Here is a 27,963-nt window from a genome sequence, read left to right as displayed (position 1 = left end):
CATAACCATTTGTTTACCCGTTTCATACCTTATACACCTACAAAACACCTGAATTGGTTGTTCAGTACAGGTGTTAACTGCTCCTGTACACCGCAGATACAGTGTCCAACAGTCTCTCTCTCTCTCTGTCTCTGTAGAGAATGTCCCATCCTCCTCTGAGCAGCAGCCTGCAGCGCCTCCTGCTGTTCACAACAGGAAAGTCAGTAGTCTAGTAAGTCAAACTATGATTTCTCTTTGTGACAGAGGTCAGGTCAACGATCAGCAGGTAGAAAAAGAGCATTTTTGTCCCTCCTCTGCTGCCCCCTGCAGGTGAAAACAAACATGAATGAGTTTGTTGTCAGAGACCTTCACTGTGTCAAAAGGTGACGTCAGTATTTTATGTCCTTCTGAATGTGGAGGATCAGTTTGCTGAGTCTCTGCTGTTACATCATTCAGTCAAACTTTATTGATCCTGTGAAGAAAATCAGAAAGAAACATAAACACTCCTCTAACCTCATCACATGTTCATTTAAACATGTTATTCTAATGTTTAATGTGATGATATAATATTGCATATATCATGATAGAACTTCTAGTCGAGAGAATAAACATGTTGTCGTGTTTTATAGTTTCATGTTCTATTCAGAACTTACAGACTTCTACAGCTGAGAGTTTTTATTTATTTGTGATTAAAAATAATTTACATTTATGTGTGTGTGTGTGTGTGTGTGTGTGTGTGTGTGTGTGTGTGTGTGTGTGTGTTGGTCTGTGTGTGTGTATAGACACCCTGTTAATGACCCTTGATTGTTAATAAATAGTTCATGATAAAAAAGGAGGCAGAAAGACTCCATACTGACGTCAGCGTTTGTTCCTTCATCAGAAACCCGTCAGCAACGGACTCCCGCCTACACCTAGAGTCCACGTAAGTCCTGTCTGACGGAGAGATGGGGAGACCATATGAATAACATACAAGAGGAGCCTAACTGGCATCTTTTTAATATTTTGTTTAATGATTTTTATAAGAATGTTTTATAATTAGAGGAGTTTTATATTATTTTACATAAAACAGAAAGCACTCAATGTGACACCACAAGCTACACTCTCTAGTTTAACCTGATCTAAACCAAAACCTGGTTTAAAACTGAAATTGGTCTTCACAAAGATAGCAATACAAGTCTCTCTCTCTCTCTCTCTCTCTCTCTCTCTCTCTCTCTCTCTCTCTCTCTCTCTCTCTCTCTCTCTCTCTCTCTCTCTCTCTCTCTCACACTCACACACACACACACACACAGAGGTTAGAAATGGGCTGCATGTACCATTTATTTTCACCTTCGATTAATCTGCTGATTATTTTCTTGATTCATCTTTTGGTTCATAAAATAGAAAGAAACACAGTCACAGTTTGTCTTCTAATGTCTTGTTTTTTCCAGCCAACAGTCTCAAACCCCAAATTATTTAGTCCTTGAATCCTGGAAGATTAAAAGACACACAGCAAATATTCACCTCTGAGAAACTGAAATGAGTAAATCAACTTCAAATGACTTAAATTATGAATTGATTATCAAAATAGTGGCCGGTTATTTTTCTAATCCAACAGTCCTGTAATAAATCCTCCATCATGAAGGTTATAATGTTCAGTTTGTGTTGAAACAGAAACAAACTACATCCTCCAGAATGATCCTACACATCCCTCTGGACACAGACAGGCTACATCAGTAGAGGTGTAAAAATAATATTATTTTGATAATAATATTAACTTCAATAGCACAAGTTACAAAGTGCTTCCAGATAAATAACTACCAGATAAAGGTGGAATCAAATAAATAAGATTAAAATACAGTACCAAATGAGATTAGAACAGAAAATAAAAACACAAAAAACAGAATGCAATTCTAAAATAATGCATTTTTAAGTGAGATTTAAACAAAGAAAAACAGCGGGTTTGCCTGATCTCCTCCGGCAGGTGGATCCAGATTTGAGGGCCCATGAATGCACCATTCTCCTCTGGTTGTTTAGCCTCGACCCAGGAGCTACTAACAGACCCCTGTATGGGGGGTTAGGAGGTCAGAGATAAAGACAGGAGCAAACCCCATACATGTCTTAAAGTAATTATTAAAATTATTATTGTCAAACATACAGGTAACCAGTGTAGAGATTCTAAGGTTCGGGTTATGTGCATTCATTTGTTGGATCTTGTGAGAAGCGTGGACCAGTTGAAGCTTGGACTCGTTGTATTGACTCAGACAGGAAATGGTGAGTTACAGTAATCTAACCAACTAAAGTCATGGATGACAGTTTCCATGTTCTTTGCAGATAGAAAAGATCATATTTTTTAAAATGTTGCGAAGGTACAGGAAGCCAGATTGGACAACAGATGGACGGTCAGAATGAAGCTTGTCTAGATTTCTACAGTGGGGTTTAATCCAGGAGGACAGAGTCTGGATCTATGATAATAACTCATTTATGTCTGTATAGAAATGGAAACTGATGGTGCTTTTGAAATGTGGTAGCATATAAATGGAGAATAATAACTGAACCCAGAGGCACTCCATGAGTGACATGGCTGGTGGTCAACTGTATCAATAGCTGAAGTAAGATCTAAAAGCAGTAAAATAGATGTTTGGCCACCATCAGCTGCTAAAAGAATATCATAAAAGTGTAGACTGACGTTTATGTTGGACATCAAACACACTCAGCTGTTTCTGTTTCCTCCTGTTTGTTAGATGGGAGCTTGTTTCTCAAAGGTCTTTAACTGCTGTCCTCTGAAGATTCACTCTGCTGCCTCCTGGATCAACCCCGACACTAGAGGTATGTTCACCTTTGTGACATCTGACCTCTGTGACCTCTTACCTCTGTACTCAATAGCTGCTTTAATGATGCTAAGCCAGAAACGAAGATTCATTTTTATACGTCATAAAAGTATCTTGACTAGAAGCAGCGACATTTCTTCTGACTTTTACTTGCTGCTACCTTCAGCTTTGGATACTTTTTTTAAATAATACTTTACCAGTATAACACAGTCTGTCAGTATTGTATGTTTCTGTCTGTATTGTAGTATTCCTGAGTATTATCTCAGTGTGGTTGTGTTTATGTGTTTCTGTCCTCAGATCAGTATCTGATCTTTGGAGCTGAGGAGGGAATTTACACTCTGAACCTAAACGAGCTGCATGAGAACTGCATGGAACAGGTGAGAGACAGGAAACATCAGCTAAACAAACATTTCTTCACTTGAAACCCCAGGAGGGCGCGCCTGGTCCTCCTGACCCACCTGACTCACAAACAAAGACATCAGATGTTACCAGACGCAGAAGCGCCATTTAATGCAGAAATGCAAGTCTATTAAAAAAAGCAAAGAGAGACTTAAGTAGATTTAAAGGAAGTCACTGAGGTAGTGAGACAGATTTGACCAGAAAGACTGACGCCAGGTTCAGGATCTCATCTACTTTTTACTCCAGATCAGGAGACTACAGCAAGGTTTACTTCAGGATCTGAGGTTGGCTGCAGGACTTTCTGCAGAGTAAATCAGTGACTGAGTTTTGTGTGTGCAGTTGTTTCCTCGCAGGTGTACGTGGATTTATGTGATGAACAACACCCTGATCTCCATCTCAGGTCAGTCACACAAACACACCACTGATACTGACTAAATATGAACAAATAGATATTTCTTTTTATATCTTATTCTTACCTTATTCTCTCTGTTGTCTATTTTATTTTATATATTTTTCACCATATTCTGTCCTACAGACTCTAACAAGTGATTGCCTCACTGTTGTGTTAAAGGTAATAAAAACCTTGAACCAAACTGACAACTGAGGACGGATGAATAAATAAATAAATGACTTGACTTAGAGTCAGGTCATAATTGAATTATTAAAAGTTAATTTGATACTGCAATAACTGAATATCATGAAATGAAAAGACTTTAAATGTAAATTTACATTTTTCAGGGGGAAAAGATTCAATTGAATGTGTAAAAGAAACATTTAAACTGAAAATGAATAATGATAAAGTAAAAGAAAAACATCTGGAGCACCGTGAAAAAAGGGAAATAAACTTTAGTTTTAATTCATCATTGTTTTGTGTGTGGGTTAGGGTTAGCTGACCCCTGAGTTTGTCTGCAGGTAAAGCCTCTCAGCTGTACTGCCACAGTCTGGCCGGTCTGTTCGAACAGGCTCGACAGAAACAGAGGCTGACGGTCTCCATCCCGACTCACCGTCTGCCCGACCGCATCCTGCCACGGTCAGTTCCTCCACACAACACGCTAAAAACATTCAGTAGGCAAAACAAAATTCAACACGCTAAAAACATTCAATACACAAAAAACACCCTCCACCCTCTACAACATGCTAAAAACAGTCAATAGGCAAAACAGATTCAACACGCTAAAGTTATTCAACAACATACAATGCACAAAAGACATGTAACAAAGCTAAAACATTCTACACGCTTCTCATTTATTCACAGGAAGTTTTCCATCTCCAGTAAGATTCCCGACACCAAAGGCTGTCTAAAATGCTGCGTAGGTGAGTCATCCACTGTTTCCCATCATGCACTTCACACTTTGTGCTCGTCTCTCAGCAGTTGTCTCTGGACTGACCTGACCTGTCTCACCACAGGGTCAGACAGACAGAAACTGATCATTCTCCTTATTGCTGTTGTGGTAGTGTAGACTAGAGGTTCCCAACCTGGGGGCTGCAGATCATAAATCATTTGCTACCAGGCCACCAGGAACCTAACCAGCTGTTAGAGACTCTTGATCATAATGCTGTCTGTGCTACATTCGTTCCTTATTCACCTCCCTTTTTACCTGTAGCTCATCAGAATGTGAGGTAACCAGTCTGTTATCAACACCTTTCAGCAAATACGCTCTCCAGTTACATCCTATCCCTGTCTGCCAGTCCACTATGACATTGGCAATATAAAAAGTCAGATGGAGGAGGGTGTTGCGGTTCATGGTCGGCACCTTAACCCACCCCACCAGGACAACCCGAACCAGTCTGGTCAAAGATTCGTGGAGTTCCATGTTTATTATAGCCACTTGCGGTCCTGTTTAAATGAGCACATCTGACTTGTGTAGCACAGGACTGAGTTGTCCTGTTTTCAAAGCCTGATATCCAGAGGAGCTGTCAATTTTATTTATATAGCATATATAGAATATCAAAAATTGAGCTGTGGAATCAAGTATCACTAACATTATCAAGTCAGGCTGCCACTAAGAGTAGGTAACAGACAGATACATTTAGAGACAGAGTCAGAGAGTGTGCTGCCTTAGTATCTGGAAGGAGGATAACTCTCAAGGTGTTAAAGTTGAGTGATGGATTATGAAAAAATAACTCATACCAGTACATGTTTGTAGGCTAGAACTATAATATGAGCAGGTGTAGATAAGAGAGGAAGCCTCAATCAGTGGGATAAAATCATTGTTTTTAAGTTCCACAGAGGCCCAGCAGGTCAAATTTATCTCCTCAAATTTGGTCGTTAACAGAGATTTACATGAGAGGTCAAAGTTAAGATGGACCCATATTTCAGGGAAAAGTGCTTTACAAATTAGTTTTATTTACACACACATTCACTGAGTGACTGAGCTGCCATGCAAGGTGCTGGCCTCCATCGGGAGCAACTTGGGGTTCAGTGTCTTGCCCAAGGACCCTTCGACATGTGGACGGGGGGAGTCTGGGATCGAACCTTCAACCCGCTCTACGTTGCTCCGTGCGACAGTGCACCACCCAAAGTGTGACACCTGTGATCATCTTTGACCCCCCTCCCTCCCCACAGTGAGAAATCCCTACACAGGTCATAAGTACCTGGGCGGGGCCTTCCAATCAGGTGTGGTCCTGCTGGAGTGGGTCGAGCCTATGCAGAGATTCATGCTGGTCAAGGTAAGAAAACAGTAGCTGTGTAGTTTTAATGTCTTAATCTGCCATTCACACTGACAACATCAGTGCCTTGCTCAAGAACAATTCACCATAGAGACCGGGTGAGGATCTCAGATATCCAGGAGGAGCTCAGAGAAACCCTTCATTTGACACCTGAGCAGATTTTTAAATGTCAGTAATATTTATAAAAACAACATATGTCTTGCTGAAGTTTCAGTTTGCTTTGATGAATTGTATCAGCACCCTCTGTAGATTGACCTGCAGCTTTACACTATTATCAGTATGATGATATAGACCATGAGAATTGGACCCAGTAAAAACTCTTTACATATGTCTGTTCTCGCCAGAACGTGGACTTCCAGCCTCCATGTCCTCTGGAGGTTTTTGAGCTGCTCGTCGTCCCAGAGCAGCCATACCCTCTGATCTGTGTTGGCCTTAGCAAAGGAACTGAACCCAACCAGCCCGTCAGCTTCCAGACTCTCGACCCCAACTCCTCCTGCTCTGCTCCCCCTGACACAGGTACAGCTCCTCCAGACTCAGGAACAATACCTCCCTACATAGATACAACTCCCACAACTCAAGTATCCCCCCACTCAGGTACAACTCCCCTCGACACAAGTACATCTCCCTTGACTCAGGTACATCTCCCCCCGACTCAGGTACAACTCCTCCTGACACAGGTACAATTCTAGCTGAGCTCACCTTCAACTTCTATTCTCCTTGCAGAAAACCCTCAGAGTTGTGTGATCCACATCACTCAGCTGGAGAGAGACACTGTCCTGGTCTGTCTGGACCGTAAGTTCATGAAAAAAGATGATTTTGTTTGATTGAATGTAAAGAACATATTTTTTTCAGTGATAAAAGTTTTATTTAGAAGGATTTGACTGTGTGTCAGAGATCACCTTAGCTACTTTACTGCAGGTTGTATAAAGATCGTAAACCTTCAGGGGAAGCTGAAGTCCAGCAAGAAGCTGTCAGCTGAGCTCACATTCAACTTCCAGATAGAGGCAATCGGTAAACCATCTTACATCAGCTTTAAACCACCTTAAAACTACTTCAAACAACCTTACATGTGCATTACATTATACACATACATTCCTCAAAAAATACCTGAGCGCGTTGTGGTGTATTGTGTGTTGACCTTCTCCTTTTCCTCAGTGTGTTTACAGGACAGTGTTTTGGCCTTCTGGAGACACGGTATGCAGGGGCGGAGCTTCAGATCGAATGAGGTAATAATCATCCAATCAGAGAGCCCGTCCACCTCACTGCTGTATCATAATGCTGTTTTTTTTTCTGCAGATCACTCAAGAGATCAGTGACATCAGCAGGATTTTCCGCCTGCTGGGCTCCGACAGGTGAGACACCTATCTGTTCACTGGTCTGTTTAACTGTCTGTTAACCAGTCTGTCAGCTCACCTGTCTTGTCTGTCTGCAGGGTGGTGGTTCTACAGAGCAGAGCAACAGATAACCCGACGGAACACAGTAACCTGTACATACTTGCAGGACACGAAAACAGCTACTGAGACCAGGACTAAAACAGTTAAAACCATCACCAAACCTGGAACAAAGCAGGGACTAAACCAATTAAAACTGTTAAAACCAGGACCAAACCAGTTTAAGCCAAGGCCAATCCAGTATCAAACCAAATCTAATGAAGTTCTACACCAAGACTGGTCACTATTCAAGCACCAGCTACCATCATGCAGTGAAGCTCACCTGAATAGTGTCAGACACAGAGTGAAAAAGTTTTAAGCCAATCATCCAAAACTGGACCCACAGCAGGTCTGAACCAGGAACGATGAAGCAGAACTGGACTGAGAACCAGTTCAATATTGTTAAGATGACTAATGCTTATGCTTCAACTCAGAGAGTCTCAGAGTGACAAGAAGGTCCAGAGTCCAGCTCTCTGTGGACCACCAGTGGATCCATTTACTGAAACACTAAAGTTCCTCAGAACTCGACAAACAGTGATGTCAGAACTGTAAATAGTATTTTCATATTGTAGTTTATATTGTACTTGTATTTGTGTCTGTGTGACGTGGCCTTCATGTAACAATACAACTGTAATAATCACATTCAGTGTCGCAGAGAAGACGGGATGATCTAAGGTTCCATTTGACACTCGCTGCTGGAGCTACAAGCTAGACGCCTTCACAGGTCCAAAGGTTTTGGACTAAATCTGAGTCTGCCACGTGTGTCCTGCAGTGTCAGGAGCATCAAGAGCATCTGAAAGTTATCAGTTTTTGATTAGTTTTAAAACCAGCTGAATATAACTCAGCTGTGGCCCAGGCTGAAAGTTCAGAGGTAAAAGCTGTCGTCCTTCTCATTGTCTCGTGTTTATCTGATCAGAGGAGCAGCAGCTGTTACATTTTGTTAGCCAAACTGTTACTGCACTGTTACTACTACTCACAGCAATCACCTATAATTATTCATATAGTGGTTATTATCAGTTACTTTCAGATATTTGAGGTGTAAGGGTACAGAGAAGCTGAATATGAGTGTTGGTCTGTGATGTAGAACAGTGGCTTGTTTCTCACGGGGGTTTCTGTCATCAGAGAACCAGAGTTACAGTAACTTTTCTGTCTGTATACAAATATTAAAGCTCCTTTTAGATTTTACATTTATTAAATATTTTTTATGCTGATGTGCAAATACTGTAAAATAAACACAGCATTTTTTTACACTGATCACTGTCAGTTTGAATCATTGCATTAAAGCTTTTGTCCACCAGCTTGTCAAGTCAATTATAATTTATATAATTCAAAATTACAACTTATAAATTATTCTCAGATGTCTTTCAAATGTTTACAGTGTACGACAAAAGATGGTACTAGCTCCTAACATATAGAATAAAATACATATTTCCAATGTTATATATGCACATAAATATATCTGAATGTACAGACAGGTGTCACTTCCTGTGTTTGTTCATGTGATACCATGTTTCTGATCCAGTATTTGAATTATAAATTGAGGAAATACTATATTTATTATAATAAAAACTACACATGTAATAAATAAATAACTGAAGACTGCTTCAAGGAACATTACCTTGTCCTGTTGAGACACTCAGATTTAAAACAAACTAGTTTGTTGAGAAATAAAAATAATTTCTGACAACTTCATTCAAACATTTATAACTTGTAACTTGTGTTCCAATAACCCTGGTTCTCTGGTCAGTTCATTGGAACATCATGTCCTGTAATTGTTTTTATATGAGAGGAAATGTTTTCGATCCAAACTCACCAAAGCGTCTTTAGCATTAAACGTTTCTTAGAATAGTTCAAGAAGGAAAAGAGACATTCTAAAATAGTGATTGTAATAAAGAATAAAGGTATTTATCCTCCGACGTGGGAATAAAAATAAATTAATTGACAAAAGTCCTGCAGATTTGTTTTTCTTTTAAAGACGTTTTTATGGTAACAATGCAAAAGGCTCTGCAGGCTTTTATTTTGATGTATCCGGAGCGTGCAATCTACCGGAAACAGAGAAGAAGAAGCAGAGTCGCGTTGTTGTGATTGACGGACGGTCTCAGCAGCTGCAGACTCACCTGGCGGACAGGTGCGACCAGAACCAGGTGAGATAAACATCTGCTTGATGACTGTTTGGACCCGTTGTGGACACACGTGCTAACTGTGCTAACTAGGCTAACTGTTAATGCGGTGCAGAGGCAGCTCCATGCTAACCTTGCTAACTTCACCGTACTAATAAACCAGGTCCAGTTCTGGTCCCTGTTATATACGAACCGGGTCGTCTGTGGTCCTGTTATTCCAGCTGACACCTCTGTTTAACCCGAGCCGGGTTGAAGCGGGTCAGCGGCCTGTGGTCGTGTGTTTGCACCGGATCCCGGATTTGACCTAGTTTCCCTCCCGGAGTTCCGCAGACAGCTTGGCGGGTCCAGCAGCACCACGGCCCGGAGCCAGACCTGAAACGGTTTACACCGAAGACACGGGTTTCATTCGACAGTTAACGTTATGTGTTCAATGCGTCTGTAGAGGGTCTAGTAAAGTCCTGATCCTTCAAGTCTAGACAGACAGTAAACAGACGTAGTGATCCGCATCAGTCTGGATTCAGGGAGACCACCAGTCTTCAGGTGAAATGAATACACTTTGATCCGGACTGCTGAGGTTTTTAGAAGGGAACTTTGTGTCAGTCAAAATAAAACAAAGGAGTTTGTCTTCAGGAAGTCTGGCGTATTTTCAAATTAAAAGACTCCCACTATGACATCTGAGCTGTCAATCAAACCGGACTGAGTATGATTGATCATCAATGAAACAAATAGAGCAGATGAGTCATTTCCTCTGATGAAGAGAGTCAGCTGATTAATTTACAGTGAAAACAATCATCAGCTGTTCCTTACGTCATTATGACCTCATTAAAGGAACAGGTTCTAACGTAAAGTATTTAAGTATCAATACTACAGTGTACAAATACTCTGTAAATCCTCCAATCAAATGTAACGGGAGACGTGTTAAAGTAGCTTTAAAATGTACTAAAATGTAGTTAAAGCTCAGTCACTGTAGATGTTTACTGGCTGATCCAGAATCAGCAGATCAACGACCGTGAACTGGATCCTACAGTTGTTGTTTGCTTTCACTAATCACAGTTAATTAACAGTTAATTAACCTCTGTTAACAGGTGTCTCTCTGTTACAGGAACAATAACACTCGTCATCTCTGCTGGTCAAAGGCTCCTTCTCCCGCAGTGATGGCTCTGATCTCTCTGGAAGACCTCGACGGTTTGGACGACGAGCAGCTGGACGATGACATCAGCGACAACCCTGAACCAATGGATGGAGAGGACCGACTGCTGACACACTGGCAGGCGGTTGCCAGCACCCACCAGGTGTCAGTTCCTCAAGGTGAGGGAGGGGGACCAGTAAATTCAGTATATTTTGGCACTGAAGGTGCCAAAATGTTTGTGGCGCATTGTTCACTCTCAAATGTGCTTTTATTGTCAAGGCATAGCTCCAGAATAGGAAGTAGTTGTCATTCTGATGAGTTTAACACTGACCCACAGAACACACCTGGATTTACCTGAACAGAGTCACACATTTAACCGTTAACTAAAATTAAATATGAGAAAACAATCTTCTGTTTAGGAATTTAAGTTTTTTTTTTTATTAACGATTATTTATTGTTTCAACTCAGACTTTGTTCTTCTTCTTCTGTGTCTTTAATTGATGTTAGTGTCACATTTTAAATGTGTGAACAAATCTGATGACTTCCTGTTACAGACATGGCTGGACCGATACAGGAAATGACCCACAACAGCCAGCAGAGGGAGCCCCTCCCCTTTGCTCCAGTATCCTGTCATGAGAAGGTAAAGACCCCAAAACCACAACAGAACAGACTACAACAGAACAGACCTGAGGCCTGTACTACAAAGCAGGATTTGAGGTCAGTGGGTTAACCCTGTGTTTCCAGGGTTACGACCGTGGTTCTCTTCTTACCGGGGTACATCACCATGGTAACTTATGCTGCACACCTAACCTGCTCCGGAGCAGGTGATGTTCCAGATAACGTATCAACTCGTATAAAAGCTCCACCTACTGACCAATCAGCTCTCTTGGAAAACGGCATCACCAATCACAGAAGATCCCGTTTAGCTCGTGGGGGGGACGTGAGAGGGTCTCTTAGGGGGGCAGAGTGTTCAGAGACCAGCAGCCCTTTGTCTTTCCCTGACGGTGTTTAATATGAGAGATATAGATTCTGGATGGAGGGAATGACTCCTGTGTGCTGATATCATCCTCCAGCAGAGACTGACTGAAGCCTTGATGTTCTTGTTGTTCTTAGAAGATATAAAAGTAAGCCTACTCACCGCTGTGACCCATGTTTTTATATTTTATTTGCTCCGTCTGAAACTCCGGGGCTGCAGCTGACAGAATAAGATTAAAACTGTCCAACACGCCGTAAGAACACATGAATTTAATAGAACACACAAATGTAATCAGTCAGATCTGCTCGGCCCTCATGATGGGGCAGTGATATTAGAAGCCTTCAGTCACACAGTGGGGGTTGTTGGCAGCTGCAGCTGTGCTGCTTTCAGCCTGGATGATGTGTTGAACTTCTTCTTCTTTGTCTAATATTACAGTTTGCTTTTCGGTTGTAAAATATGCCGCTCTGCTGCCAGTAGACGTGTCCAGGTTTGTGATTGGTCAGATGCTGCAAATCCCGCCCCTTTTATGTGAAGGCGCTTGTGGCTGGGTTGTGAAACCCTGGGTTGACTCACACTGAGCGCTCAGCGTGATGCAGCTGTTAGTGAAGACGAGAATGACCAGATGACGAGAAGATGTCCTGCTGTGTTGAACCTGCTTCATAGTACAGGCCTCAGACCAGAACAGCCCACAACAGACCAGACCAGCAGTGGTATCAGTGTCTTAACCAGTTGTCTTTGAGGTTTCTGGTGTCATAAAGCTGGCTCACTTTTAACTGGGCTAGATCACCATGGTAACCATGACAATTCACCATTCTCCCTATAGATGGGGGAGGTGCTGTATGAGGAGCGGGTGTATCCAGCAGGAAAATGGGCCTGTGTGACCAGAGGAGAAGATTTGTATGAACAGAGCATCTCGATGGGCTTCATGAAACTGATGCGCTTCATCTGCAAGGAGAACTCTGCAGGTCTGACTCCACCCACCCACAGCACACCTCGGAGAGCTCCTCCCACTGACTCCGCCCACCCACAGCACATCTCTGATAGACCCTCCCACCCACAGCACACCTCAGGTAGCCCCCCCCCACCCACAGCACAGCTCGGATAGCCCCTTCCTCTGACTCCGCCCACTCACAGCACACCTCAGGTAGCCCCTCCCACTACACCTCAGGTAGCCCCTCCCACTGACTGTTCATCCATTTCTGTAACTGAAATCAACTATCTTTACTTGAAAAGAACACCAAAGAATCCCACAGTGTGTCATCACCTGAATGCCTCAGCCCTCAGATCTTTGCCAGGCAAAAACCTGTCTGCTGTCTGATCCTTCACTTCCTGTTGGGTCATGTGACCAGTATTGTTTGTCCTGTATTGATCGCGTATAGGTAGATACCTGGGGATGACGGTGCCGGTGGTCAGTAACATCCACATGAAGGAGGATGGAAACACGTTTCAGAAAGATGTCCAGACGGCGTTCTTCCTGCCCGCTGAGTTTCAGACCAACCCCCCCCAACCCTTCGACCGTGACATCACCATCGTCCACAGAGAGCCAATCAGAGTCGTCGCCAGGTCAGTACATCATCATCATTACCATGGTGGTTCAGTCCGGTTCTTGTTAAACGTTTAACAACTTTGACTTCTTTTGTTGACTGAAATCAAAACTTTTGGAGAGCTCCAGTATTTAATCTACACCAGAATCAAAAGTCTGAAATGATGCTGCAGAAATCCTGACTGTCCCTGAAGGCAGCATTAAATTCACTTCACACCTTAAATGAATGAAACACTTTCACATCAGCTGTTCTTCAGAAACATAAAGCTAAAGATCAGCATTTCTCAGCAGACTGCTGATTTATTAGTTTATTAGTCTGATTCTGTTTTGTAATGAACTGACTGCAGTGACTCTGAGACCAGTTCAACCACACGATCATTATTCTTTACTACTTTATTAAATCTGACTCTGTCAGAAATGTTGTGATTTGTGTTCTGTTTGATCCTGTGAATCATCATGTGACCCCTCAGGCTGGTCCTCAAAGGTCCCGATTGAAGCACTTCATGCTGCGTTCATGTCACATCAGACTGGTTTGTGTGTTGATGACATTCTGCTCTCTGATTGGCTGTCAGGACGTTCTTTGGAACGACCACAGAGGAGACGGTGACTCGTCAGATCGGCCTGTTGTGGGAGATTCTCGGCATCACTGATGAACTCCGCAGAGACAACTACATGATCGCCGTGTACGAGAACCCTGGCGTATCCCGCCGCAGGAACGAGATCTGGTTCATCAAACCCAACCTGTAGATGCCTTCCCATCACCTCCTCCTCTGATTAGCTGGTTTGTTATCTGCTCAGTGACACACTTCCTATAGCTGAGTTGAGTTTAACCCGACCAATCAGAGCAGGTTTATGTTTGTTGGCAGGTCCTTACACTAAATCCCGCCCCTGCTCTCTGACTAACTGACATCCCATTGGTTCACACTTTTAAATGATCCACAGGAAATACAACACATCATTTTGTCAAGCTTCCGTCCTGATTCGCTGCGATCTGACCAATCAGATGTTCTCTGTACACCTGAGGGTGATGTCAGAGTTGAGCAGTTTTCAGGTACAGTCACGATTTCCCCACAAATCACTGTCTGTAGCGTGATCATGTTGTAAATCTAATAAATAAAACTAAAACTCAAATAAAGTCGACCTGTGAGTCAAACAGGCTGATCCCAGATCTGATTTATCAGTTTCAATGAAGACAGATTCAGAGTGCGTTACATCAGACCTATACTCAGTGTCCACTTTATTAGGAACACCTGTACACAACATCTACCTGTATGTGTTTGTTACTGAGCTCACAGTTCAAGCTGCTGTTGTTCTGGAGCGGTTTCTAATGTTTACATGAGGTGGTCAGAATATTAGGAACCCCAGTACAGCACCATCACTAACTGTGAGCTCAATGTTCAAACAGAACTGAATGGACTGTTCCGAATAAACTGACCACTACGTTCACCCATAAAAAACATTAAGATAATCATTTATTAATCCCTCAGTGGGGAAATTTGCAAATGAAAGCAACAGTTTAACATTTAGTGAGAGTCAGATGTTCAGATCGACACCACTCTCATGTCTGAATGCTAAATATGAAGCTACAGCCAGCAGCTGGTTAGCTTAGCTCAGCATAAAGGGTGGAAACGGGGAAACAGCAAGCCTGGCTCAGTCCAAAGGGAACAGAATCCACTGATTAACACGTTTATATATATCTATATCTATATATATATAGATACACACACACGGTTTGTTTCATCTGTACATAAAAATGACACATTAGCAGCTAATGGTTGGTCCTGGACCTGAACCTGGTCTGGAGTCCTGATCAGATTCAGCTGAGGGCAGACTGTTCATGTTTTTATAGATGGTTTCTGTTTGAAGTTAGTTTAATGAAACTGAAAATTTTTGTAAATGAACCTGCAGCTTTTTTGTAGAGTTTTTAATGAAGCTGTTCTGATGTTTAAACTGACGGTGGATTCAAGATATAGAATATCAAAGATGTTATGTTTGTGAATCTGTTGAAGGTTTTGATTGACAGGTGACTCTCCAGGTCTTTCAATATTATCAGCATGTTAAACTGTTACGTGGTTTTAATCCTGCAGCTTTCTTCCTATTTTGATTTTGTGATTTGATGTGAAATTTAAAAAAACTTTGATATTTAGTGCCTGTTTAAATTTAATATACTTCCTGTTCACTTTCACTGTGAAACTGTTTTTTTAAGTGTTTTGTTTCCTTCTGTTCAAACGTTTGTGTGTAAAATAAAATAAATTCTGATTTCAAAGTGACAGTCTTTTGTCTGTTTGAGGTCAAACTGAGGACACACGTACACAGACGTGTTTCCATCCCTTCAGAGGACATTACATTGACTTACATTCATTTCCTTAAACTAACCCTTATGGAGTCCCCACAACGTGACGGTGTAAACATGAGCTCATGTGTAGCCTTACAGGAGACGCCCTCAAACTGTTTTTAGTTTGTCAAAAAATGTTTTTAACTTTAAATACAGAACAATTTTATCTGTACAGTTACTGCAGCGCTGAAAAAAAAATCATCGCTCAGCAACAATTTAGTTGATGGATTAATTGATTAATAGTTGAAGTCATTGATCAATCAGGTGTCAGTCTGTCTAACGTGAAGCTCTTTTCAGATTTCTACACAAACACATGAAGCGAGTCTGTTGGGACATTAAAGCAACTGAAGAAGATCATTGATGAAGCCTCGGTTTATAAAATCAAATAAAAGTTCAGTAAAACTTCAGAAGTAACGTGGAACCAAAACAACTTTATTTACAAAAACAAATTGGAGTCTTACAGTCGTTTTCACCAAAGTCAAATTAAGGAATACACCCGAAAACTTAAAAACAAAGACAGGAAATCACAGAAGTAAAAGGGGCGGGGCTCTGGTGTGACGCCATCCAGGTGTCATCAGATCAGATCAGCCACTGCAGAGAGAAGAAAAACACATCAGTGTGGCAACAGCCAATCGGAGGAAGCCTGCTCCGTTTTCACTCTGCTAACAGAACTAGCTAGCGTGTTAGCCAGCAAACACACTCGCTAAGATTTTTTATTGTTTTCTTTGATTCATTAATGAACCGCTTGATCAATAAAACATTTCTTACAGCTCAAGTGCTTAAAAGCGAACACATTCACTTTGGAAAGGCTGCGACCGCTAACGTTCTGATCAAAATAGTAACAGAATAATTTTCTGACTGATTGATTAATCGACTAATTGTTGCAGCTCTGATCATGAGAAAACAGACTCCGACTATGCTAACACACGAGACTCCTGCTGTGACATCAGAGGTAGCAGTTGTGTGATTGGTCGACTCGTACCGTTCATGGGCATCTCATCGATCTGGGTGGAATAGTACTGCTCAATGTCCCGCAAGATCCTGATGTCATCATTCTTCACGAAGTTGATGGCCACACCCTTACGACCATAACGCCCCGAGCGACCAATCCTGGAGGAGGTCAGAGGTCATTACAAACATTTCATGAATACATTTTGGAGCATAAACTCATCCCAACAGAAAATGGTACAAATAAAATGTTCAGGCCCCGCCCCCATTGTTTACACAGATAAAACATTTTTAAAAAGTGAGACGAGAAAAACATTGTCCCTTTTTAAATTTCTTTTTCCATTTTCTATTAAATCTTTAAATATTTTTACCGTCAGCTTTTAAATTTGAGTTCCATTTGGACAATTTCAATTTGATTCAAGATGTTTTTTCCTTTTTCAACTTGAATCATTTTTTATTTAATATTTTCTAAGTCCAAATTTCCTTCATCATTTTACTTCATATTTACTTTTGAATTTGTACTTATGGAGCAAAAAGTAGAAAAATTTGCTGGAAGGCACTACTTTCTGTGGAGCAATACGTTGTGTTCCAGCTGCAATGTGTACCTGTGGATGTAGAGCTCTCTGTTGTTCGGCAGGTCGTAGTTGATGATCAGAGAAACTTGAGGAACGTCTAAACCTCGAGCCCAGACGTCGGTGGAAATCAACACACGACTGAAGACAGAAAAAACACAGCCTGTTAACATGTGCTGCTGCACGCACTAATGCCCGTTAGTTACCTAGACGACAGCGGCCTGCCAGTTTCAGTCCGTCTCAGCCCAGTTTATACACAAGGTGAGACGGCGGTGAGGTCCACACAACAAGTGGACATGGACTAAAGTTTCTTCAGTGTTATACTCTTCATATCTACACAACCAACGTGTTTATGATTAAACTGTTTACAAGAACACAAAGTTCTTCACTTTCCTCTCAAAGTGCACCAGATTGATGTGTTTAACTTTAAAATGAGGAGCATGAGACCACAGTCTCACAGAATCCTGTGGGAAACACTGTGTATGACTTAAAGAAAATCATATAAATGTGCTGACAGTCAATACTGAAGGACTGTCTCAGACAGTTAATATAGTTACTATAAAACAATTATTTAGTTGAATAATTGATTAATGGTTTCAGCTCTAATTTAATTTAATTATAATGATGTTACCTGGCTCCTGATCTGAACTCCTTCATGATGGACTCCCTCTCTTTCTGAGGCATGTCTCCGTGCATCGAAGACACCGTGAAGTTGGCCTCCCTCATCTTTTCTGTCAGCCAGTCCACCTGAAACACACACACAGAGACTCAACCTCCCAGAATGCTATGCTGTGTCACTTCCCATCCTGTACAGGATCAGTGCTGATCCTGATCCTGCCCAGCAGAGAGAATGAAAAACAAGCATCCAGCCTCAGAGACAGTCACAGACATCACAGATTCATATTATATCATTTGGTCTCATGGAGATGCTGGTGGAGAACTTTGTCTCACACGCTGGTCCACGGGTGTTCAGCTGGGTTGAGATGTAGTGGCTGTGAAGGCTGTGATATAAGCATCTGCCTTTCATATGTTTCTCCACTTTGTCCTTTCATTTGTCCCTGTCTGCACGTACAAATATTAAAAACAGTATATCTGACCTTTCTCTTGGTGTTGCAGAAGATGACGGCCTGTGTGATGGTCAGAGTGTCGTACAGATCACACAGAGTGTCAAACTTCCACTCCTCTCTCTCCACGGCCACAAAGAACTGCTTTATCCCCTCCAGAGTCAACTCATCACTGAGGGGGAGACGGGGGGGGCAGGAGAGAGAGAGAGAGAGAGAGACAGACAGACAGACAGACAGACAGAGACTTGGTGTTAGAGTTCAGTCTATAATAAACTTTATTCTGGAATTGACGTTGCTGCTAAACTGACTTGTAACAGATGGCTTGTTTTCTGTCTCTTTGTATTTTTCAAGGATGCTTTGCTGGATGTGTTAGTGCTGAATGTTTCGGGGGTACATATAATTTGACAGTATGTTTAACAACAAGACCAACTATCCAGCCATGTCATTGTCCACAAATCAATATCAAGATGTTCAGGAACAAACGATAGGCCATGTGTGTCAGCCACAGCCTGAAGCAGCGACATGAATAGCAAATGGGATGTGAGACGATCATGTGACACAGATGTGTGTGTTCCTGGACTTACCGTTTGACCAGGATGCGGATGGGGTCAGTCATGAACTTGTTGGTCATCTCCAGGATCTCATGCGGGAGCGTGGCACTGATCAGAACCACCTGGGTGGCCGGAGGCAGATAACGGTACACGTCGTAGATCTGCTCCTTAAAACCTGAACAGAAGAGTTTAACAACACTGATGACATGACAAATATAGTCCATCTGCAGGGTTTCACACATCCATAAACTCCAGCATCCATCAGACACAGCTTCGTCCAGGTGTGTTTGTCTCCAGGTGACACACTTGCACAGTCTCACCTTTGTTGAGCATCTCGTCAGCTTCGTCCAAAACCAGCATCTTGATGGCTCTTGTCCTCAAACTCCTGCGACGAATCATATCTGCAGAAAAAACAACAGAGAAACTTCCTATTGGCTGCCTCAGTCATAGGCTGACCAACCAGCTGTCAGAACAGAGACAGGTCACACTGAAACCAGTTCATCTGGAAGGGAATGGAGTCAATCTACACAGTTCATGGTCAAATTTGGTTATCTCTGACATCAACAGCCAATCAGCTGTGTTGATGTTGCTGACCTTACACCCTGTCTTTTCCCACGTCGACTTTGTTTGCACGTCCATCACATTAAGTGCTATCCCAAACCAATTAGAGGGGAGTGGAAGTGGGTTATAAAACCCTCCAACAGCGAGTAAGTAAGTCAAGTTTATTTAATATAGCACCTTTCACCGAGCGGTGTCACAAAGTTATTGTTAAAAACAAATAAAAAATAAGACCATAAAAACAGTAAAAAAGAGACAAACAATAAAACAAAGCAGCAACCTTAAAAACACCATTTCAAACACGAGATGCCACAAGGAGAGATGAAGGCCTGTTTGAATAAAGGAGTCTTCTGGTGTTTCTTTAAAGGAGTCAGAGACTACAGATCGTATGTCCACAGGGAGGACGTTCCACAGAGTCGGAGCCTGATCATGCAGGGCTCAATATGTGAAAACAAGAACCTTAAAATGAATCCAAAACTTGATGGGAAGCCAATAGGCTTGTTTGAGAGGAGCCAGACCGACGCAGACCTGCGCACTTTCGATCACTGTCTTGCTTAGTGAATTGCATGATGGGTAGTGAATTTGTCCAACTTGCTCTGGATGCTTGACTGCATGAGATTTGATTTCAAGTTATGTAAAATGCGCAGTCAAGACAGTAGTGAGTTGTCTAGATATGGATATAGGCCTGTAGTTTTGGGGAAGGGGTGGATCAAGGTTAGTTGTTTTCAGAAGAGGCTCAATAACTGCATGTTTAAAATATCCTGGGACACAATCAGATGGTAGGGCGCTATCTATAACTCAAGTTATATTATATTTATTGAAGAAATATATATACTAAGAAATATTACAGCTCTGGAATCAGCGGGTCCGCAGCACTGTGCTGTGTGTATGAAAGTGACCCCCCACCCTCTCAGTGCTTGTGTGGCACCTCCTGCTGGTGACGGTGTTTAAACTCACCAAACACTCGTCCAGGTGTTCCTGCCACCACGTGCTGACCATAGTCCAGTTTCCTGATGTCCTCTCCCACGTTCGTCCCTCCGATGCAGGCGTGACACTGGACGTTCATGTAGTCTCCCAGAGCCAGGAGCACCTAAACACACAGGACAGAGTCCATCAGAAACCAGGACACAGCCTCACATCATCTCTGCTCACAGATGATTGGCCAGGTATGATGGCATGGTCGGGGTTACCTTCTGAATCTGTCCAGCCAGCTCTCTGGTTGGAGCGAGGATCAGAGCCTGGGTCTCCCTCACCTGCAGACAGGAAACACATCACAGCATGAGGTCATCACTCAACACCTGCAGTCCGGTTCAGATTCTGACACCATCTGAAACTCGATGACTGTGGTGAGACTAAACATAGTAGCTGTTCTTTCAATCGCATCGCGTGATCTTCCTCAGCAGATGATGTGAGATCACCTGCTGTCCAAGATCAACAACCAACATCTCACTTGTCAGTCCCAACAGATTCCAACAATAGTTCCTGAAATGGTTTAAACATTCCTACAACAGTTCTAAAACAGCCCCTGGGTTCCTACAGGGGGGGGACATGTATCACAAGTTCAATGTAAGACTTTTAATGCCTCCATTTAATTAAATGTGAGGCCAATGTTTTTAAATATAGGCATACTCTAAGTAAGGCTAAATGACAATAACTGGTTGAGTTAAAGAACATTTGTCCAAATACGTTTATTAGTGTGAAAAAAGATATTTGTCCTTAATATTAATCAGTACAACTGTCTTCCAACCAGAGTCCGAATATGGCTGTATCAAGGTAGAAAGACAATCTCATTTAGACTCCTGTATTATTATTGTGGTGGTCTGTTTTACAGTTCATACATACTTTCAAATAAACAGGTAGATTCAGCCTGCAGTCTGTTGTCATAGTAAGTCGAATCTCCTCCTGTAGATTGGACTGATGCTATCTTTTGTCCAAAAAGTTGGTGGAGTTGGACAATTATTTACCCGGCAGTGTTTCCTACACGTTATTTAGCCAATGTTGCTCTTCATAGGTTTATTGTGAACAGAGAATCACCAGGTCAAGCTGACGGGTTTAACATGATGAATGAGATTTACTCTGAAATACTGGAGATTCTCTCTTGATGATTTCACCAAAGATTAAATGTTCAGGCATTTTATAACTTTTAGACCATGATGACAGCATCAATACATACATATTCAAGACCAAGACTATTAAATACTTTTTTTAACGCATTTTATTAATTCATGTGAATTTAAGAAATTTCAAGACTTCATGGACCTGTGGCCACTCTGTCCTGGAACTGTTCCTGAGGTGGAACCTGTTTATTTGAACACTGACCTGGATGTCGAGACACTGCAGCACTGACACACAGAAGGTAGCCGTCTTTCCTGTTCCAGACTGAGACCTGAACAGATCATAGATCAACTGTTAAAGAACATCAGGGATCACTACAGAACATCTGGGATCACTACAGAACAGTTTTGGAGTCCTTACTGGGCGATGACGTCTCTGCCTTTGATGATCTGTTTGATGGCTCTCTGCTGGATGGCCGACGGTTTCTCAAAACCTGAAACACAAAACAAACTCAGTCACATTAAACATCTGTAAGCTCTGAACGCTTCTGCAGCTCCTTTGACACCATGAACAGTTACAGTAATATCTGTCGTCATTCAGGCACCACTGGGACCACTTCATTTAGCAGATGGCGGTCTAACAGCAGCCACATTCATTAAAGTTGATATATGAAATAGAATATCTGCGCTTTTCAGCTAAAGATTAATGTTTAATTCAATAATAATTATTCAGTAACAATCTAGTGGAGTGTCTCATCAGTCAGACTCACCGGTCTAACCTACAGTATGTTCTGTGTTTAACTTCAGTTTAATAAAACAAATCCATCATCTGCAGCTGCTGAAGAAGTAACAAGATGGACGAAAGTTAAAAAACACTAGGCCTGTTGGTTCAACTTGCACCAGCCTTCTCAGTAGTACAGCTCTGCTCCGGTAAACACTGACACTACCACCAATACAGTCAACTCACGAAGAGGATCGCCACTAGCAGTTTAATGTTGAATCAAAACACAGTTTGAAGAGCCCAGACCAGGGCTGGAGGGAATGTTAGCGGGAACGGCTACTGCTAACCGGAGTACGGAGTGCCTGTAGCTTAGCAAACATTTTGATAACAAAACTAACACACATTAAAGTTAATAGTTCGTTAAAACCTTAACACTATCTAATGAATCACGTTTAACCTATTTTATTTAATCCGTCTCCTTAAAAACATCACGGTGACGAACAGTTAGCTTTAGCATCCTGAGCAATTCTTCCCGCGAAGGCCGCGCGGATCCCCAACCTACCGTAGGCGTAGATGCCACGGAGCAAGTCCTCTCGGAGGCCCATGGTGTCGAAGGTGGGGGTGACGTCCACCTCCTCGCTGGTTTCAAACTCCACCTTGGTCATGTCCTCTTCCCTCAGGAGCCTTTTCCTGCTCTGCACACCGGGAGCTGCCATCCTCCTCTGAAGTATTTATTCAGCTAAAGCTCACCGAGAATCCGGTTAAAAAACTCAAACTTTATCAGTTCCGCCGCGCTGCAAGGCTAACTGCTAACACGGGAAAGAAAGAGTGCCGCACGTGTCGCGCCGGTGACGTACACTGTAAGCGCCGCGTAACATGACGTCACGTCGTATTCTTCTAAAGAGTTGATTTTAATCCAGTATGTCCAAATCTTAGTCTTCCTGTCCTTCCACTTCCTGTCTTCTGCACTTCCCTTTGAAAACTTTCACCTTGACTGATTTCTGTATACTGCGATAGTGTCTCCCTTTGGTATCTGTGTCCCATTTCTTCTGCCACGAATCCCTCGCTGTTTTTCTTATTAATGATTTGGCCTCACCTTTTCTAAAGGGAACTTTCATTATTTTATCATCATTTAGTTTCAGAGCTTTCTTTGCAATCTCATCTGCCTTCTCATTACCCTCCACACCAACATGAGCAGGAACCTAACAAAACTTAAAAATTGTAGTTGAATTCCCTCTCTTTGTATTCTAACCCTTATATTTATTTCCATCAATAGATCATCTCTCATTGTTTCTTTTGAATTCAAACTATTTAGAGCTGCAGTAGAGTCTGAACAAATGATAACTCTCTCAGGCCTCACCTCTTCTATCCATTGTAATCCTAAAATTATAGCCATTATTTCTGCTGTAAATACTGATCATTTATCATTCATTCTTTTGCATATAACTACATCAAATTCAGGTATGCACACCCCTGTTCCAACATGTCCACTACCTGGATCTTTAGATCCATCAGTAAATATCGACATATAGTTATAATAATTCTTCTTTACATATTCTTGGACCAAATATCCAGTGTTATCTATATTCCTTTTGGTCCATTCCCTCTTCAGTTCCACAAGTTTCAAGTCCACACTGAGCACTGGGAATATGCATGGTGGAACATTACTCCACACAATATTAGGCCCAAGCTGCCCTCCACTCCACCCCCCTGCTCGTCCCCTTTCTTATTAACACCAGACCGTCACCAGTCCACAACTCCCCCCACCCCACCCCCCCGTCACCCCCCTCTCCTTAACAGCGGACCAGATGAGAAGGGAGCTGAGATCCATCAAGGTGAGAAAGGCCTCGGGGCCGGACAGAATCAGCCCAGACTGCTCAAGGGTTGTGGAGACCAGCTCTGTGGGGTGGTCATGCACATGTTCAACATGAGCCTCAGTCTGGAGAAAGTCCCGGGTCTGTGGAAGACTTCCTGCGTGGTCCCGGTACCAAAAACGGCGCACCCCAGGGAATTCAACCACTACAGGCCTGTCGCCCTGACCTCTCACCTTATGAAGACCATGGAGAGGATCATCCTCAAACACCTGCGACCCCTGGTGAGCACAATGCTGGACCCCCTCCAGTTTGCTTACCGTCCCATAATCAGGGTAGATGACGCTGTCATACATGCCTACTACACAGATCCCTTTCCCACCTGGAAAACACTGGAAGCACTGTGAGGATCATGTTCTTTGACTTCTCCAGTGCCTTCAACACCATCCAGCCCGCACTGCTGAGGGTGAAGTCGGAAGGAGCGGGAGTGGACCGTCACCTGGCTTCATGGACAATCGACTACCTCACCAACAGACCACAGTATGTGAGGCTCCGGGACTGTGTGTCTGATGTGGTGGTCTGCAGCACGGGGGCCCCCCAGGGTACGGTTCTCTCTCCATTCCTCTTCACCCTCTACACCTCAGACTGACAACACTGTCAGCTGTCACATCCAGAAGTTCTGTGACGACACTGCCATCGTTGGATGCGGGTCTGAGGGGAACCACCTGGAATACAGGGAGGTCATCAGCAACTTTGTCAGCTGGTGTGAGCTCAACCAGCTTCACATCAACGCCAGCAAGACGAAGGAGATGATGATCGATTTCAGGAGGAAGCCATCCAGCATCACACCGGTGAACATCCAGGGTTTGGACATTGAGGTGGTGGAGAACTACATATTCCTGGGTGTTCTCCTGAACAATAAACTGGACTGGTCTGACCACACTCAGACAGGGACAGGAGGAGGCTCAACAGACTGATTAGGCGAGCCGGCTCTGTTCTGGACTGTCTGCTGGGCTCCATTGAGGAGGTGGGGGAGAGGAGGATGTTAGCCAAGCTGACATCCATCATGGACAACACCTCTCACCCCCCTGCACGAGACTGTGGGGGCCCTGAGCAGCTCCTTCAGCAGCAGACTGCTACACCCACGGTGTAAGAAGGAGCGCTACCGCAGGTCGGTCATTCCTACGGCTAGAAGACTGTTTAACTGCACATAAATCTGCACAATCTGTACATACTTTATATTTTTCCGTGTATATATATTTTTTGTCCCCCATATTTTTTATATCTGTATTTATTATTTGTATATTGTTTTTCTTTTTTAAATACTTCTAATTCTTATTGACACAGTGCTTGTCTGCTGTGTGTTTCTGCACCTTTCTGTCTTTGCTGCTGTGACTTGTAAATTTCCCCGCTGTGGGATTAATAAAGTCTATCTTAATCTTAAAGTCTATCTTAGTCTAGCCTATTTAAACCATATTCTTCTACCATTGTTCTAATATTCCATCCAAATCTTTTACCTTTCCATTGTTGTGAGTATTCCCAGCAATCACACAGAACCTTTGTTGCAGGTTGTTCGTCTCCTGACCCCTTTAGCTTAACCCAGTATGTTAATGACAACTTTGACCATCTTAAATATAATGGTAACTCATCAGCTTCCACCAGTAGTGCCTTAGTAGGCGTTGTTTTAATTGCACTAATACTGAGTCTTAGAGCTCTGTGCTGTATTCTTTCTAATTTTTCCAAAACATTCTTGGCTGTTGCTCCATATATCATATATCATGCCTCATTGGCCGCTGCTGCATATCGCTGCGTCCGCGATTTGTTATTATTATTGTTGTTATTATTATTAATAACAATAAATATTATTATTATTATTATGATTATATAATAATTATTATTAATAACAATAATATTTTTTTTACATGGATCCAATACAATGTGTATTTTGAAGTGTGTATTCACTACAAAATCAACTGTAAGTCGCTTAATTCTGAACCGATTGTCATGAAATTTGTATGAATTGTCATGAAATACTGGTTACTTGCTTGGCGTAATATAGGTTTTTAGCCAGAATTTAAGAATTAATTTGTGACTCTAGTGTCTCTATGAAGTAAAGTCAGTGGCAGGATGTCTCATTTTGTTTGTAGGAGTGAAAATTAGAGCCTGGATTTTAAAATGCTGAACGAGCAAAACTGATTGGCTCAAACTATTTCAGAGAAATTCTAATTCAATCTGGAATTTAAAGTATGTTATGTTGCTTTGTCGTCACAATGTCACCCAACTAGTTCTCAGGTTCCTGTGGATCGTGGGCCTGGTACGCCTGGGTGCTGCTGCCATGGGCCTGCCTGACTCTCATCACTACAGTTATTATGTTTAGTCGTAGTTCTGTTACTACTAAAGCTGTTATTGCTATTATTAATCTCAGCTATTATTACAGATGTAAGTACTATTATCAGTCATATTTCCAGTATTATTATAATTATAGCTGCTATTTCTACTACTAGTGCTGCCATACATCTCTGCCTGTCTGTCTGTCTGCCTGTCTGTCTGACTGTTTGTCGGTCTGTCTATCTGTGTCTCTACATCTATCTCTCTCTCTGTCTGTCTCTCCCCCTCTCTCTTTCTCCCTCCCTCCCTATGTCTCTCTCTCTCTCTCTCTCAAACCCAACCTGTCAAAGCAGATGACCGCCTACCTAGAGTCTGGTTCTGCTCTTGGTTTCAATTCAATTCAATTCAATTTCAATTCAATTTTATTTATATAGCGCCAAATCACAACAAAAGTCATCTCATGACACTTTACAAAATAGAGCAGGTCTAGACCTACTCTTCATAATGTTATTACAGAGACCAACAGTTCCCACCATGAGCAAACACTTTGGTAACAGTGGCAAGGAAAAACTTCCTTTTAAGAGGCAGAAACCTCGAGCAGAACCAGACTCTAGGCGCGCGGTCATCTGCTTTGACCGGTTGGGTTTGAGAGAGAGAGAGAGAGAGAGAGAGAAAGAGAGGGAGAAAGAGAGAGGGGGAGAGACAGACAGACAGACAGACAGACAGGCAGAGATGTATGGCAGCACCAGCAGTAGAAATAGCAGCTATAATTATAATAATCCTGGAAATATGACTGATAATAGTAGTTACAGCTGTAATACTAGCTGAGATTAATAATAGCAGCTTTAATAGTAAAAAACTACGACTAAACATAATAACTGTAGTGATGAGAGTCAGGCAGGCCCATGGCAGCAGCAGCCAGGCGTACCAGGACCACGATCCACAGCAACCTGCGAGACGAGAAAGCACAAAGAAACTCCGGGGAAGAAATAAAGTTAGTAACATGCATTGGAGGGACATGAATGTGCAAAGATTAAGAGGGAGAGGAGGAAAGCTCAGTGCATCATGGGAAGTCTCCCCAGCAGTGTAGGCCTATAGCAGCATAACTAGGGGCTGGTCCAGGCAGGCCTGAGCCAGCCCTTAACTATAAGCGTTCTCAAAAAGCAAAGTTTTAAGCCTACTCTTAAAAGTAGAGTGTGTCTGCCTCCCGGACCCAAACTGGGAGCTGATTCCACAGGAGAGGAGCTTGATAGCTGAAGGCTCCTGTTCTGCTTTTGGAGACTCTAGGAACCACAAGCAACCCTGCATTCTGGGAGCGCAGTGCTCTAGTGGGGTAATAGGGTACTATGAGCTCTTTAAGATATGATGGTGCCTGACCAGTAAGAGCTTTGTAGGTCAGGAGAAGGATTTTAAACTCTATTCTAGATTTTAAAGGGAGCCAGTGCAGCGAAGCTAACACAGGAGAAATATGATCTCTTTTCCTGGTTCCTGTCAGTACACCTGCCGCAGCATTCTGGATCAGCTGGAGAGTCCTCAGGGACTTATTGGGACAGCCTGATAATAAGGAATTGCAATAATCCAGCCTAGACGTGACAAATGCATGGACTCATTTTTCTGCATCTGTTTGAGACAGGATCTTCCTGATTTTTGCAATGTTACGGAGGTGAAAGAAGGCAGGCCTTGAAGTTTGTTTTACGTGAGAGTTAAAGGACATGTCCTGATCAAAGACAACTCTGAGATTCCTCACTGTGGCGCTGGAGGCCAGGGCAATGCCATCTAGGGTAACAATATCCTTAGATACTGTGTTTCTGAGGTGTTCAGGGCCAAGAACAATAACTTCTGTCTTGTCTGAGTTCAACATCAGATAATTACAGGTCATCCAGGTCTTTATGTCCTTAAGGCATGCTTGAAGCTTGGCTAACTGATGAGGTTCTTCTGGCTTGATCGATAAATATAGCTGGGTATCAT

The 27,963-nt window shown here is 42.5% G+C and overlaps 3 protein-coding genes across 3 annotated transcripts in view; 2 read left to right on the top strand and 1 right to left on the bottom strand.

Annotated features, from left to right (window-relative positions):
- LOC139300885 (mitogen-activated protein kinase kinase kinase kinase 3-like) overlaps positions 1-8,539 on the top strand; it is a 50,549-nt gene extending 42,010 nt beyond the window's left edge. Inside the window, exons 21-34 of the mRNA XM_070924077.1 lie at positions 138-211; positions 860-901; positions 2,700-2,784; positions 3,084-3,163; positions 3,525-3,585; positions 4,098-4,215; positions 4,441-4,499; positions 5,752-5,855; positions 6,200-6,371; positions 6,579-6,647; positions 6,774-6,866; positions 7,011-7,081; positions 7,152-7,207; positions 7,288-8,539. Coding sequence (XP_070780178.1) covers positions 138-211; positions 860-901; positions 2,700-2,784; positions 3,084-3,163; positions 3,525-3,585; positions 4,098-4,215; positions 4,441-4,499; positions 5,752-5,855; positions 6,200-6,371; positions 6,579-6,647; positions 6,774-6,866; positions 7,011-7,081; positions 7,152-7,207; positions 7,288-7,375 — 1,172 coding nt within the window. The 3' untranslated portion in view covers positions 7,376-8,539. The remainder of the gene's footprint in view (positions 1-137; positions 212-859; positions 902-2,699; positions 2,785-3,083; positions 3,164-3,524; positions 3,586-4,097; positions 4,216-4,440; positions 4,500-5,751; positions 5,856-6,199; positions 6,372-6,578; positions 6,648-6,773; positions 6,867-7,010; positions 7,082-7,151; positions 7,208-7,287) is intronic.
- A 791-nt stretch (positions 8,540-9,330) lies between these two features.
- Positions 9,331-15,276, top strand: soul4 (heme-binding protein soul4). Its single transcript, XM_070920123.1, has 6 exons — positions 9,331-9,429; positions 10,508-10,713; positions 11,089-11,174; positions 12,334-12,475; positions 12,890-13,073; positions 13,626-15,276. Exons 2-6 carry the CDS (start codon positions 10,560-10,562, stop codon positions 13,798-13,800), a joined length of 741 nt encoding a protein of 246 aa, XP_070776224.1. The 5' UTR covers positions 9,331-9,429; positions 10,508-10,559; the 3' UTR covers positions 13,801-15,276.
- Positions 15,277-15,799: 523 nt separating this feature from the next.
- eif4a3 (eukaryotic translation initiation factor 4A3) lies at positions 15,800-22,667 on the bottom strand. The gene is made up of 12 exons (XM_070913808.1): positions 22,419-22,667; positions 21,557-21,629; positions 21,401-21,467; positions 20,272-20,334; positions 20,039-20,171; positions 18,844-18,924; positions 18,557-18,698; positions 18,006-18,144; positions 17,540-17,655; positions 16,942-17,049; positions 16,371-16,498; positions 15,800-15,979 (listed from the first exon to the last, which is right to left on the bottom strand). Exons 1-12 carry the CDS (start codon positions 22,570-22,572, stop codon positions 15,963-15,965), a joined length of 1,221 nt encoding a protein of 406 aa, XP_070769909.1. The 5' UTR covers positions 22,573-22,667; the 3' UTR covers positions 15,800-15,962.
- Between the last annotated feature and the right edge of the window lie 5,296 nt (positions 22,668-27,963).

This window comes from Enoplosus armatus, chromosome 2, assembly GCF_043641665.1.
Source record: "Enoplosus armatus isolate fEnoArm2 chromosome 2, fEnoArm2.hap1, whole genome shotgun sequence".
Lineage (NCBI taxonomy): Eukaryota > Metazoa > Chordata > Actinopteri > Centrarchiformes > Enoplosidae > Enoplosus > Enoplosus armatus.
Note: the sequence above shows the minus strand (reverse complement) of the source record. Positions and strands in the feature narration are given on the sequence as shown.